The sequence below is a fragment of the Fukomys damarensis genome, unplaced genomic scaffold (genome assembly GCF_012274545.1).
Source record: "Fukomys damarensis isolate Sample0158 unplaced genomic scaffold, DMR_v1.0_HiC HiC_scaffold_33, whole genome shotgun sequence".
Taxonomy (NCBI): domain Eukaryota; kingdom Metazoa; phylum Chordata; class Mammalia; order Rodentia; family Bathyergidae; genus Fukomys; species Fukomys damarensis.
In genome coordinates, this window is record NW_022900945.1 from 26,223,792 (window position 1) to 26,236,576 (window position 12,785).

Here is a 12,785-nt window from a genome sequence, read left to right on the forward strand (position 1 = left end):
ACCTTTTTTTTTTTTTTTTTTTTTTTTTTTTTTTTTTTTTTTTGTGGCGGGGTGCTGGGAATCAAACTTAAGACCTTGCACTTGTGAGGCAGGCACAGTGCCACTTTGCTAAATTTCTAACCCCTGACCATTCTTGGTTAAATAGTAAAAATTATTAAATTTGGATCTAAATTGAAGTTTTTAATATAGTGTGTGATGAAATAGGGAGTATGTATAAGATATTTGTGCCATAGTTGCATTATCTTAATTAGCAACTATTTTATGGAACTATTTTTATTTGAAACAGTAAACCACTTGCACATATTGTGGATATTTTCTTAATGTGACCGACTGTTTTATACTTACCCTTTTATTTATGCTTTTCTGGTTTTCTTCATTCCAGTGGGTTTGAGTCAATATCTTGTGTGATTTCTTTAATACCATTTTGCCCCTAACCACCACCTTTATTCTGTTCTTGCCAAATATACTACATTTCTATATGTTGTAGGTCCCATAATACAATTATATACTTTGTCTGTTTGCTTTGGAGGAAATGTTCACTCATAGTCTTTTATAATTATTTACTTTTAATGGTTGTGTGTTTGTGGGTATTTGAATTTCTTTCTGAATTTACTTTCAGCCTTAAGAATTTTAGGAATTGGGCATAGTGGTAGTAAATTCCAGAACTTGGGAGGCTCAGACAGAGGTATCTCAAGTTCAAGGCCAGCCTGGGCAACTTAGCATGACCCTCCCTCCAAAAAGGGGTGGTGGGTTGGGCTGGGGATGTAATTCAGTTATAGTCCTTATAAGGTAGCTCCACTGGTAACAAGTACAGTTTTTATTTGAGAATGTCTATTTCATTTATGAAAGGTAGTTTTGCTAGCTATAAGATTTTTGGTTGACAGATTTTTGTCTTTATACTTTGTTATCCCACTGTTTTCTTCCCTTCCTTGTTTCTGATGAGCTGTCATCTGTTGATCCTTGATTTCCTTATACATTATGAGTAATTTTTCTCTTGCTGCTTCCAAGATTTTGTTTTTGACTTGCAGCATTTTTACTGCAGTGTAATTGAGGGTAGATCTCTTTGTACTTATTGTACCATGGAGTTTGTAGAGTTTATTAATATATAGATGAATGCTTTCAGTAACTTAGGGGGAAGGCCTTTGTTATTCCTTTGGGTATCTTTAAAATATATATTTTTAACATTAACTCTCTCCACCTCCTTTTTCACTTTTAAGAAATTTGGTTGTGGTGTGTTATGCTGTTTATGGAATTAATGATCTATATTTTTTCAGTGTATCATTTTAAGTTTTTTTTTTTGTTGTTGTTGTTTTTGCTTAATAAGAAAATGTTCTTACAATGCACTTTATATTTGAATGTGATTTTGTGAAATTGGTGAATCTCAGTGTTTTAAAAACTCCCGGTCTGCATATTTGAGGAATTGTGATATACATCCCAAAATAAGAGAGGCTAAGTTCAGTAGCATTTCACTGTAGAGGAGCCATGACTGCTCTTCTAATGAGTTTGGATATACCTCTCTAGGCTACCATAGTTATGTGCCTAAATTGTGTATGGTGTAGTTAAAGAGATTAAGTCTTAATTCACTTATGGGGCCAGGGATTTAGCTCAGTGGTTCTGGAGTCTGCCTTGGAAGTGCAAGGGCCTGAGTTGGATCTCTGGTACAAAAAAAAAAAAAAAAAATTAATTCACTTGTATTTTTTTAGATTTAAATCTGATCATGAGATTCAAGTTATGGTGGAGGCATGCCTATTTCAGCTTAAAAAATGTTATTTGATGACAGCTGCCCAAATATGTTATGTTGGATTAGTTGCTTAGGGTAGGCAATAGATGAATATGGAGAAATGCTGTAATTTTATTTTAGTCTTATTTAGAGAATATTTGTTATTTAAGGTACTTGTTCTATTTCCCACACTTTAAGGTTTTTAACAACTCAACATTTTTGATTATGTTAAAATGAAATATATTATTGATATAAGCTCTGTTAGTAAGTCTTATATTTGGTCTTTTATTCCCCAAACAGAGACTCTACAGGGGCAGGTAATTCACTGGTCCACAAGAGGTCTCCTTTACGTCGAAACCAAAAGACCCCAACATCCTTGACCAAGCTGTCTTTACAGGATGGACATAAAGCCAAAAAGCCAGCATGTAAATTTGAAGAGGGTCAGGATGTCCTAGCTAGATGGTCAGATGGCTTGTTTTATCTTGGAACTATCAAAAAGGCAAGTTATTTAAATAAATTTTTGCTGTTTTTTGCACTAAACTTTTACTAATCTTAAATTTAATTTTATATTTCTAATTTTAAGAGATCACTCTAAATATATTCATTTGTATTGCAGATAAACATATTGAAACAGAGCTGCTTCATCATATTTGAAGACAGTTCTAAATCCTGGGTTCTCTGGAAGGACATTCAAACAGGCAGGTGCTACTGTCTCTATTGAACATGATTCATAGTGAAATTTTATTTTCTCCAAGCTGGCATTTTCTGATAGTCTTTTGAGTATGTTCTATTGTAGTAACTCAGTAGTGCATTTGAGGAACTGTCGGGAAAAATTGTGCTGCATGAAAAATTATTCCTTTTTATGTTGAAAAACATGGGTCTGTGTTGTAAGAATGAAACATGCTATATTGCTTTCTATTCCTTTTCATTCTGTGTGTCTCTTTCGGCTTTTTAAAAAATGTTCTGTAAGTTCTTGCAGGTTTAATACAGGTCCGTTGTTTTGTCCCTCCCTTTCCTCTCTTTTCTTTTAAACGTGGCAGAAACTGTCCTTTACAACAAAGGCCTCATCTAGTATATCAGACTAGTCATTATATATGTGTTAATAAGTGAATTTTATCTAGTAAGATACTTTCCGGTTCATTTAAATAAGGAAAAAATGCAACCACGTTAAAAGAAAACATGGCAACATCATAACAAGGAGATACATATCATGTTAAGACCATTATGTAAATTTAAAAGGGTTTGTAATACCTAATACTATTTTTGTTTTTGTGAAATGATATTCAGTACTCCTATATTACTGGTGGTACTGTAAATTTGTTTGGGTTTATTACTTTTGTAGTTGTGTTAAGGGCCTAAAAATGTTAATAGACCCTTTTCTAGTAGTTTATAAGAAATAATTTAAAATAAACATGAGAAATGTTTTTATTGTAGCTTTATCTTAACAGAAAACTTGGTATTTCTAAGGTGAAAGGGGTCAAGATTTTACACTGAGATACGTTTTGTAGTAAATGAAACTAGAAGTCCAGTAAGCTGTATAGGAAGGTTCTTGTAAACTTGATGGTTAAAACATGTACTTGGACTTCGCAAATAAATATAATTCTGAGGTTCCTCAGAATTGTATCTTGATGTAAATACATATTGTTTATGGAATTAGTATCCCCTTTTTTTGAAAAACTGTCTTTGTCCTCATTGGTCTAAATGGTTTAGCTGGAGGCACCTATCCCAGCTGGGGAATTATCCCCTTTCCATAGAAGTATAGATGTAGACTCACAGGTCCCAAGTTCAATCTGATTGGGTTTTTTTTTTTTGTACTCCAGACCTTGTACTTGCGAGTCAGGGGGCATAACCACTGGGCTAAATCCCCAGCCCTCAATCTGATTATTCTTACTGAGGCATAAATCCAGAAACCAAGAGAGACCCTAACCTGACAAGTATACCATGAACTAAACATAGTGCAAGAAAGATAGTAAAGAACAGATAAAACAACAATTAGTAACTTGTACCCCCAAAATAGAGGTGTAATGAAGTAAATTTGGTTCTTTCCACTAGATGGAATATTATGCAGCTATTAGAAGTTATAATTTTGAAAACTGTGAAATGCTTTTGATAGAAGAAATATTACATAGTATTGATGAAAGGAAACATCTCGTGGTGGAGAGAACATGGATTCTGGCACATCTGGGTTTGAATTTTAACCTTGATATTTTCTAATTGAGGGTCCTTTGCCTAGTTATTTTGTCTATCTGGGCCTCAGGGAAGTTATTTATCTAATACGTAATAGAATTAAGCTGAATATGTCAAAAGCCTAACATAATGGTTGGCCCGGGGCACAAAATTGTACATATTTATTAGTGTTTGGATGTAAATGAAGTGTATGTTATTGTTTGGACTGTACTGAAATGGGCCAAAAGAGAATATTAAAAATAAAACCAATAATGATTTCCCTTTTAGTTAAAAAATGCAATTAATAAATAGAACCCTCAATTTTTGTTGCAGTGTGATTCTTTTAGGATACATTATTGTACATTGTATTTCTAGATTTGAGAGATGAAATAATAGATGACCAGCCTCTTTTGTAAATTAGTATATAAATACTCTGCAGCTATAGATCATTTACATATTTCTTGTCCTTTTCTTTTTGTCTCATGATATTGGATATGCAGGATGAATGAATGCATGTACATGTGTAGCTGTATATTCTACAGAGTATCTCTAGTATTCACAAAATCGTCTTTGTTCCCCAGCCTAACTTCTAAGCCATGAAAACTAAGAGATGCTGCCTGAGTACAATTTAGCTTATGCCTCCTCCAAAGAGCACATTAAATTGCAAGTTTAAGGCAATCAGATATCTTTAAGTTAAAGGAGTGAAGAAAAGAAAGAGCAGAGAGAGAGCATTTTGTATACAGTACTTTGCCTTTTGACACATTATAATCTAGTTAACAAACACTTTGTAGGCTACCCACTAAGTCATAAAAGTTTTGTTATATGGAATTCTTTGACTTTTTAAATGTTTTTTAAAAATATTTCAGGAGCCACTGGAAGTGGGGAAATGGTCTGTACAATATGTCAAGAAGAGTATTCAGAAGCTCCTAATGAAATGGTTATATGTGATAAGTGTGGCCAAGGTAAACACTGACTTTTTTTTTTTTTTTTAATCTTGTGGAAAAGTTTTGTTATTTATTGAATGCCCTTGTTGAAGATTAATGACTAAAAGTAATTTACATTGGTACTTTGAAACTTTTATCCTTAGTTTTTTCATCAGTTGTAATACCTTCTTGAAATTGTGTTTCTCAGTATTTATTAATAAAATGGAATTTGCTTTATGCTTTTTTTGATATTAAGGGTATCATCAATTGTGTCATACACCTCACATTGATTCCAGTGTGATTGATTCAGATGAAAAATGGCTCTGTCGACAGTGTGTTTTTGCAACAACAACAAAGGTATCTTTTAAGTGTTTTAGGCTAAAACCCTAAGTGAAATTCGAAAGGCGTTGTCAGTTTAATGTTTGTGCACATTAAAAGTTTATTTGAATGAAGTAAGCACTCTGTTCTGGTTAGAAAGAGTTTCTATTTACTGTTTGAGTAATGATACTTAAGTGACTTACTCTCACACTTAAGATAGTGGCATGGGAATTGGAGCAGTAGTATGTAAGAAGACAACAAAATAGAGATTATTAGATAATTTTTGATGTGATAGAAATTTAGAGTGGGAAATTTTTCAGAAGTGTCAAGACATGTTTAACTTGTAGGATTGTATTTAAAATTTTATGGATCACCTTTTAAATAATTTTTCCCTCTAATATGTAGAGGGGTGGTGCACTTAAGAAAGGACCAAATGCCAAAGCATTGCAAGTCATGAAGCAGACATTACCCTATAGCGTGGCAGACCTTGAATGGGACGCAGGTCATAAAACCAATGTTCAGCAGTGTTACTGCTATTGTGGAGGCCCTGGAGAGTAAGTACATACGATATTTTAATGCCATTTAAGTAATTTTCGTTTGTTTTTCCTATTGGTTGTTTTGTTTTAGGAGTGATACATAAAAGTTACATATACGTAAAAGTAGTAGTAAAGAATAGTAGGATAGAAGATATAAATTTTCACATATAAAAATGTTTAGGTTTTGCTCACATCTCTTTGTTGAGAAAATTTATAAGATTGTTTATCCTGGAAATTTAAAATTAACTGTAAATATTTGTGTACCTTATAAATTATATAAATGGGGAATATTTACTGAAGATACTTCATTGCATGTCTTTTTTTGCATGTCATTTTTAATGTGATTGACCATTCAGAAATTGGAACATTAACTATTACTATTTGAATGAAAGAGTAATAGATTTTTGTTAAACTACAGAATCAAGGTAGGGATTTTTCATAGACTGCTTAGAGAGTAAACTGTTCTCCCCTACATATTCATTCTATTTCTTGTGAATCTATACAGATGTTTTCAGAAGAAACTATTGAATAGCTTTGCTAAGTTTTTAAGTGAAAAACATCCCATCCAGATACTAGAGATCTGTAATGGGAATCATATCTCTAAATGAAACTTGATAACCACAAAACTTATAACCAAGGTATATAAACTTTAATCAGGATGTTTGAAATGTGTTGTGTACAGGTGCGAGTATTTGTGTGCATGTTGCCTGTGTTTTTTTTTTTAACTAATGTTCCTAGATGCTTTAATATTCACCACACAATTGTCATTATTACCTACCTAGTAAAATTATTAAAGAAAATAATTTAAGTTAATCATTCTGGTAAATCATATGCATAATTAAAGGTCTGTCATTTTAGTCATTTTTGTTATTAAAAGTTTGCTAAATCAACAAGCCAGAGTTCTTATTAAGAATATGTAGAAATTTAATTCTAACTTCTGATCACTAGTTGTAGTTCTGCGTTTGAAACTGAAACACATTTATTCATACATCATAGGTAGCAACTCAAAATATTTCAAGTCAGCAATTTTATTTCCTATTTCTGTGACCCATGTAGCAGTAATGCTCCTTTTTTACAGAATAAAATCTGCATCACCAGTGAACATCCTTATAACATGATTTCCCTGTTTTTGTTACTTTCTAATGAAATATGGTATCATGATTGGAAAAATGTTGTGTTTCTAGAAATACTAACAATTTAAATTTCTAACAGAATATAAGAACCTAAGGATCTAGTAGAGTACAGTACTAGGCATTATGCTTCTAATGCTGTCAAAAGAAACATATTTCTTGTTTAGCTTGTCATATTCTTTGGGCTTATGTTGGGTTTGTAGGTTGCCAACTAATAACTAGTCCTTTGGGGTATTTTAGCGTATATTTTTAATTAGTACATGTTTCTGTAGTACATAATGATTTGATTTCCTGTGGGGAGTAGCTATATGTATATAATATATCTTAATTCTTTTTTTATCTCCTTCCCCTTTGTATCCATCTATTGGTCCCCTTCCCATTTGCAAAAGATCTATCTTCCCCTTTCGTATTATTTACATTTTGTTCTTTATTTACATTGGGGGGGTTCTAATAAGCTGATACTTAGCCAATTTGTGCCTTATATACGTGTACATTTTTTTAACACCCCCCCCCTGGTATCGGGTATCGAACTCGGGACCTTGTGCTTGTGAGGCAGGCAGTGGCACCATTGAGCTAAATCCCCAGCCCACATTTAACCTATTTAAATTATTGGTTTCTTGGGTCTTTCTTCCGTATCAGGCACTGTACTTAAGGCTGCTCTATAGGAGAATACAGGAACATACATACATTGTTTGATGGTGAAAGGCATATATAAATGAATGAATTTTTAATTCATCATACTATCCTCTGATCTCTTGGAATAAGCCTTTGGTAACTTGCAAATTTAAAAATATTTTAGTTTTTAAAAATCACTTATTCATAAAGAGAAAAATAGTTTTTAAAAGAGTGGAGGGGTAGGGAAAAAGAATTGAGGTGTATTATGCACGTGTACAAATTCCTCACAACATAATCATTATATACTGCAAACATACTAATTAAAAGAAAAGGATACATCCTATTACAGAATTTTTAAAAAAAGAGCTACCATGAACAGGCTTAGAAATTAATCTTTCTTTTCTCATTTAATTCCAGTATTTTTTTAAAGCACTCAAAAATAGGTAAACATTATTACAGACATTTTATGAGGCAGATCTTTCATTTTTTTCTACTTTTCTTCTCCCCTGAGTTTAGGTATCAAACTCTGGGCCTTGCATTTATGAGGCAGGCAGGGTACTGCAGAGCCTAGATGTGTCATTTTTTTAAAAACTGCAAGGATAGGAATTGATACTGTCAACATTATAGGTTCAGGGCCAGGGATTTAGCTTAGTGGTTCCGCCTCCTCAAAAAGCACAAGGTCCCAAATTCGATCTCTGGTACAAAAACAAAACAAAAAAAAAACCAAAAATATTATAGCTTCAGCATATAGTAGAATACTTGGAAATCATATTCAAGGTTACTTGATAAATGAATGACCTGACTTAATAGAGTGCTTTTTGATTATGTGGAAATAGCCTGAAATAATAAATATGAATAAAATCATATTGTTAAAAAATACAGGGATTTTTGCCTTTGCCTATATATGCTTGTAATTAAGAATTTTGGCAGCAAAGATAATATTTGAAAATAATGTCTTTTATTTTCAGGTAAGGAAAAGATAATCATGTCAAACCATATACTAATTGAAAAGAGAGGATGTCCTTCATCGATGCAGGCTTAGTTTCAGCAGCCTCAGCTGTCTGAAAAAGATCTGTATACCTGTATAGTGCAACAGTTAAACCTGTAACAAAGCGAGATTTTTATACTTGATAGTCTTAGATTAGATTTCTAAGTATATTAACCAAGTTTATAAATTACACCACTTTTATAATAGACTAGACTGATAGCAACACAGTAAAGATAAAATTAAATGTTCATAATCTGCTTGTTTGTTTGTTTGTTTGTTTGTTTTTTGAGACAGGGTCTCACTATGTAGTTGAGACTGACCTGGAACTCACTGTGTAGCCCAGGCTGGTCTTGAACTCACAGCAATCCTCCTACCTCAACCTCCCGAGTGCTGGGATTACAGACATGCGCCACCATGCCACCACCATGCCCGGCTAAACGTTCATAATCTGAAAGCTGCCTGAGGCTATGTGGTATTTGGAACAAACAGTTTAATCTCTTGAGTTTTACCTCTCCTAGGGTATAGAAAATTGACTTGAAGCTGGGCCTGGTGGCACATGCCTGTAATCCAACACTTGGGAGGCTGAGTCAGGAGGATCGCTGTGAGTTTGAGACCAGCCTGGGCTACATAGTGAGTTCCAGGTCAGTCTCAACTACATAGTGAGACCCTGTCTCAAAAAAACAATAAAAAAGAAATTGACCTGAAAAAAAACAAAAAACCAAAAACTAGGCTTAGAGCAGGGTGTGGTAAGTGGGTACTTTAGCCCCAGCTACTCAGGAGGCTCAGATATAGATAGATAGTTTTAGCCCAGGAGCTCAATGGCAGCCTGGGAAACACAGTGAGATTCCATCTCAAAAGGTAGGTAAAGAAAGCTGGGTATGGGGAATGACTCCGTGGTGGAGTATGTGCTTAGCATATATAGGGTCCTTGATTTGATCTCTAGCACTACTCAGGGGAAAAATTAAATTGTAGTGTTGTGCTCTGAGAGAAAGCCTTTACTAGTATAGGAGCCAGCAGTTGTTGACTAGAACTAGATGTATATTTCAAGAGCTTATAAATCCTCTTGAATAAGAAAACATATGAAGTGGCCAATATTGGAAACCTTTTTTGGGAAAATAATACAAAGTATTGTAGAAATGTAATACTTCAATCAGAATTATTCTGGATAATGCCACTTTGTTTAAAAAAACTTTTAAAATCATCAAGAGTAGTATTTTAATCTTAACTTTTTTCTTATAGCTGGTATTTAAAGATGCTACAGTGCTGCAAATGTAAGCAGTGGTTTCATGAAGCTTGTGTGCAATGCCTTCAAAAGCCAATGCTATTTGGAGATAGGTAAGAAAGCATTTGAATTTATTTTTGTGGCTTTTAAATTGTGATCATTTTGTGGTTTTAGATTTCTCAAAATAGTTTTAGCAGTTATTTCTAAAGAGGTCATTTTAGATGGAAAATATTGAATGGTATATTTAAAATACACATAATTTTTGTGCTTTTCGTATTATCCAGAAAGCTTCCCTCCTTGCTCCCCAGAACTGTTCAGCACTGTCAGTAATAACAATTAATTCTATTTCCCCACGGTGGTCTAAACTATTCTCATTGGCACTTCCCTTTAAAGAACTTCAAAAGGATCATACAGGGAGTGACCAGCAAATATAGTAAATGCTGTTTTTTAAGAACAATTATTTTATTTTATTATTTATTTTTGGTACCGGGGTTCAAACCCGGGTCTTTGTGCTTGCGAGGCAGCCCCTTAAAACCAATTATTACAGGAAACGACCCATTGCTATTTTTTCCTCTAAAATACTGACTCTTGGGCTGGTGATTTAGCTGAGAGGTTCCACCACCTTCCTTGCAAGCACAAAGTCCTGAGTTTGATCCCTGGTACCAAAAAATAAATAAAAAAATCCTCTTCTTGATTTGAACACATATTCCATCTTTCTGGCGACCTTCCGAAGCAGTTTTTTAAGTCCTCTAGAAATGTATTTACAATGTGATAAGACATGGTGAATGCTGCTGTCAGTGCTGTACAGTGCAAAAATAAGCTTGGAAAAACATTACAGTGTATCTTCATTTACCTTATTCACTGGATATGGCACTGTGTGACTTCTGGCACTTCAGCAAAGTCAAAATGACCATAAAAGGCAAACAGTTTGAATTGATTTAGAGCATGAAAGTAGCCATGACATTGCTACTAATGACACTAGTTACTTTCTTGTTGCTGGGACAAAATACTAGACATCCACAAGTTAAAGGAGGAAAGGTTTAACTCACAGTTGTAGAGGTTCTAGTCTGTAGTTGGCTGGCTGAAAGGCAGGTCATGGCAGAGGAGAAGCCATTCATATCATGGCACACAGGAAGCAGAAGGTCTTTCTTCTGCTTTCCTTTTTTATTCCTTCCAGGCCACAAGCCTATTGGATGGTTCCACATACACCCAGTTTAGGCTTTCTTTCTTCAACAAGTCTTATCACCCACACCCAGAACTATGCTAAACTAATCAGTGGGCTGATCTAGTATTACATATCTAAGATCCACTCACACCACAAAAGCCCCACCCATGAGGACATCAGGCTTTGGAGGGACATGGGCTGGGGATTTAGCTCAATGCTTCTGCCGCTTGGCCTGCCTTGCAAGCACAAGGACCTGAGTTCGATCACTGGTACCAAAAAAAAAAAAGATAAAAGATATAAGCCATAACTCTCATAGAAAAGGACTTTCAGAATGGTTTCATAAAGTGACAAGAATGATGGGATAAGTGTGTTCGAAGAAAGGGAAAATGTTTTGAGGGAGACTAATAATGGCTGTGTGTTTCTTATTGTAATAAACTTTAAAAATTTAAACACTATAATTATAGATTATACTTTTGACAATTAGAAAAGGCCACAAGATCTTTTTACAGAGCTTAGATATAAAGTATTTCTAGCCAGGTGTGGTGGTACATGCTACTTAGGCCAACCTGGGCAATTTTGTGAGACCCTACATCAAAATAAAATAAAAAGAGGGATGGGGATTTAGCACTGTGGTTCCTTGCCTGCCTGGCAATCACAAGGTTCTGAGTTCAATTCCTGGTACAAAATAATAATAATAATGATAATAATAATAGGGCTGGGAATACGACTTAGTGGTAGAGTGCTTGCCTGTCACATATAAGACCTTGGGTTTAATCCCTAGTACTGGGGGGGAAAACATTCTAAAATCAGTTATGTTCTCCATTAGGATTATTAACAGTGAACTCTAGAAAAGAAAACTTAGAGCATACATTTGGCCTTAAAAAACCTGGGTTTAAATCTTAAGTATTACTATCTTTTTAAGAGGGTTACTTTTTTACTTTTGGTACCGGGGATCGAACTCGGGTCCTTGCACTTGCAAGGCAAGTGGTGGAACCACTGAGCTAAATCCCAGGCCTACCTTTTTACTTTTGGACTTATCTTACCAGGTTCTTTTGAGTATTGAATGAAACAATATATCTGAGAATCATAATTTTTGCGCATATGAAACATTAGTAAATTATGGGTACATAAGAACTGCAAAGGTCTCTTAATGGTTAAATAGTGTCCTTTCCCCCTAGATGTGAGCTATTTCGTTATTTTTTGTTGTTGGAAAAGACATTCCTTATATTGCATATAGTGTCATAACAATTTTTTACTTTGAGTATCAGTCCTTACATTGACTGTAGGACGACCTTCATTTGCTGAGTATTCACTGTAATTGTTAAATAATTTTTGTATGTGCTTGATTACCCAGTATAAAACTTTTCCTTTTTTTCCTCAGATTTTATACATTTATTTGCTCTGTCTGCAGTTCTGGACCAGAATACCTCAAACGTCTACCATTACAGTGGTAAGCAAGCATGGAAATTTCTGTTAAGGGAAAAATTAGCCGTATTTTTAAACCTGTGAGATGAAAGTTCTATACACATACAACTTGATTGTTCTTTAAGCCTAGCTTTATTCCTTTTATTTATCCTCAAGTCTATGCCACTGTCAATGATTATCCACTCTTATTGCTAAATCTGTAAGCTATTCATTATTGAATGGGATAAATGTAGTTTCCAGACATCTTTTAGATCTTAAATTCTTGTTTGTGTTTCTAGTGCTTTTGTTCCTTCAGAATATCATTCAATAGAAAGGACATAGATTAAACATGACAGTTTCCATTTCAGTGTAGTTAATTCTTATGTGTGGGAATTGTGATACCTTAACTAATGATAGTGGGAGACTTATAAAATATAGCATTTATGAAATTTTGTTTTGTTTCACATTTTAGGGTCAGATAAGTTTTAATTCATGAATCAGATAAAGCTTGGAAAAGTATGGTTTGTTCTGTGGTGTATATGTAGTTGTAAAAACACAATCCTGATTTTATATTATTTTCTCTTGACGTATCAGATCC

General features: G+C 34.0%; 1 protein-coding gene across 5 annotated transcripts in view; it reads left to right on the forward strand.

Moving 5' to 3' along the window:
• Mtf2 (metal response element binding transcription factor 2) overlaps positions 1-12,785 on the forward strand; it is a 52,116-nt gene that overhangs the window by 20,639 nt on the left and 18,692 nt on the right. For 2 of the 5 annotated variants that reach the window (XM_033758226.1, XM_033758227.1), the window contains 7 exons: positions 2,021-2,219; positions 2,337-2,418; positions 4,753-4,848; positions 5,066-5,166; positions 5,533-5,681; positions 9,636-9,731; positions 12,165-12,233. In XM_033758226.1, coding sequence (XP_033614117.1) covers positions 2,021-2,219; positions 2,337-2,418; positions 4,753-4,848; positions 5,066-5,166; positions 5,533-5,681; positions 9,636-9,731; positions 12,165-12,233 — 792 coding nt within the window. Of the gene's footprint in view, positions 1-2,020; positions 2,220-2,336; positions 2,419-3,772; positions 3,906-4,752; positions 4,849-5,065; positions 5,167-5,532; positions 5,682-9,635; positions 9,732-12,164; positions 12,234-12,785 lie in introns of those variants that run through there. The other 3 variants (XM_010644901.3, XM_019210789.2, XM_010644900.2) reach the window with 3 other exon arrangements.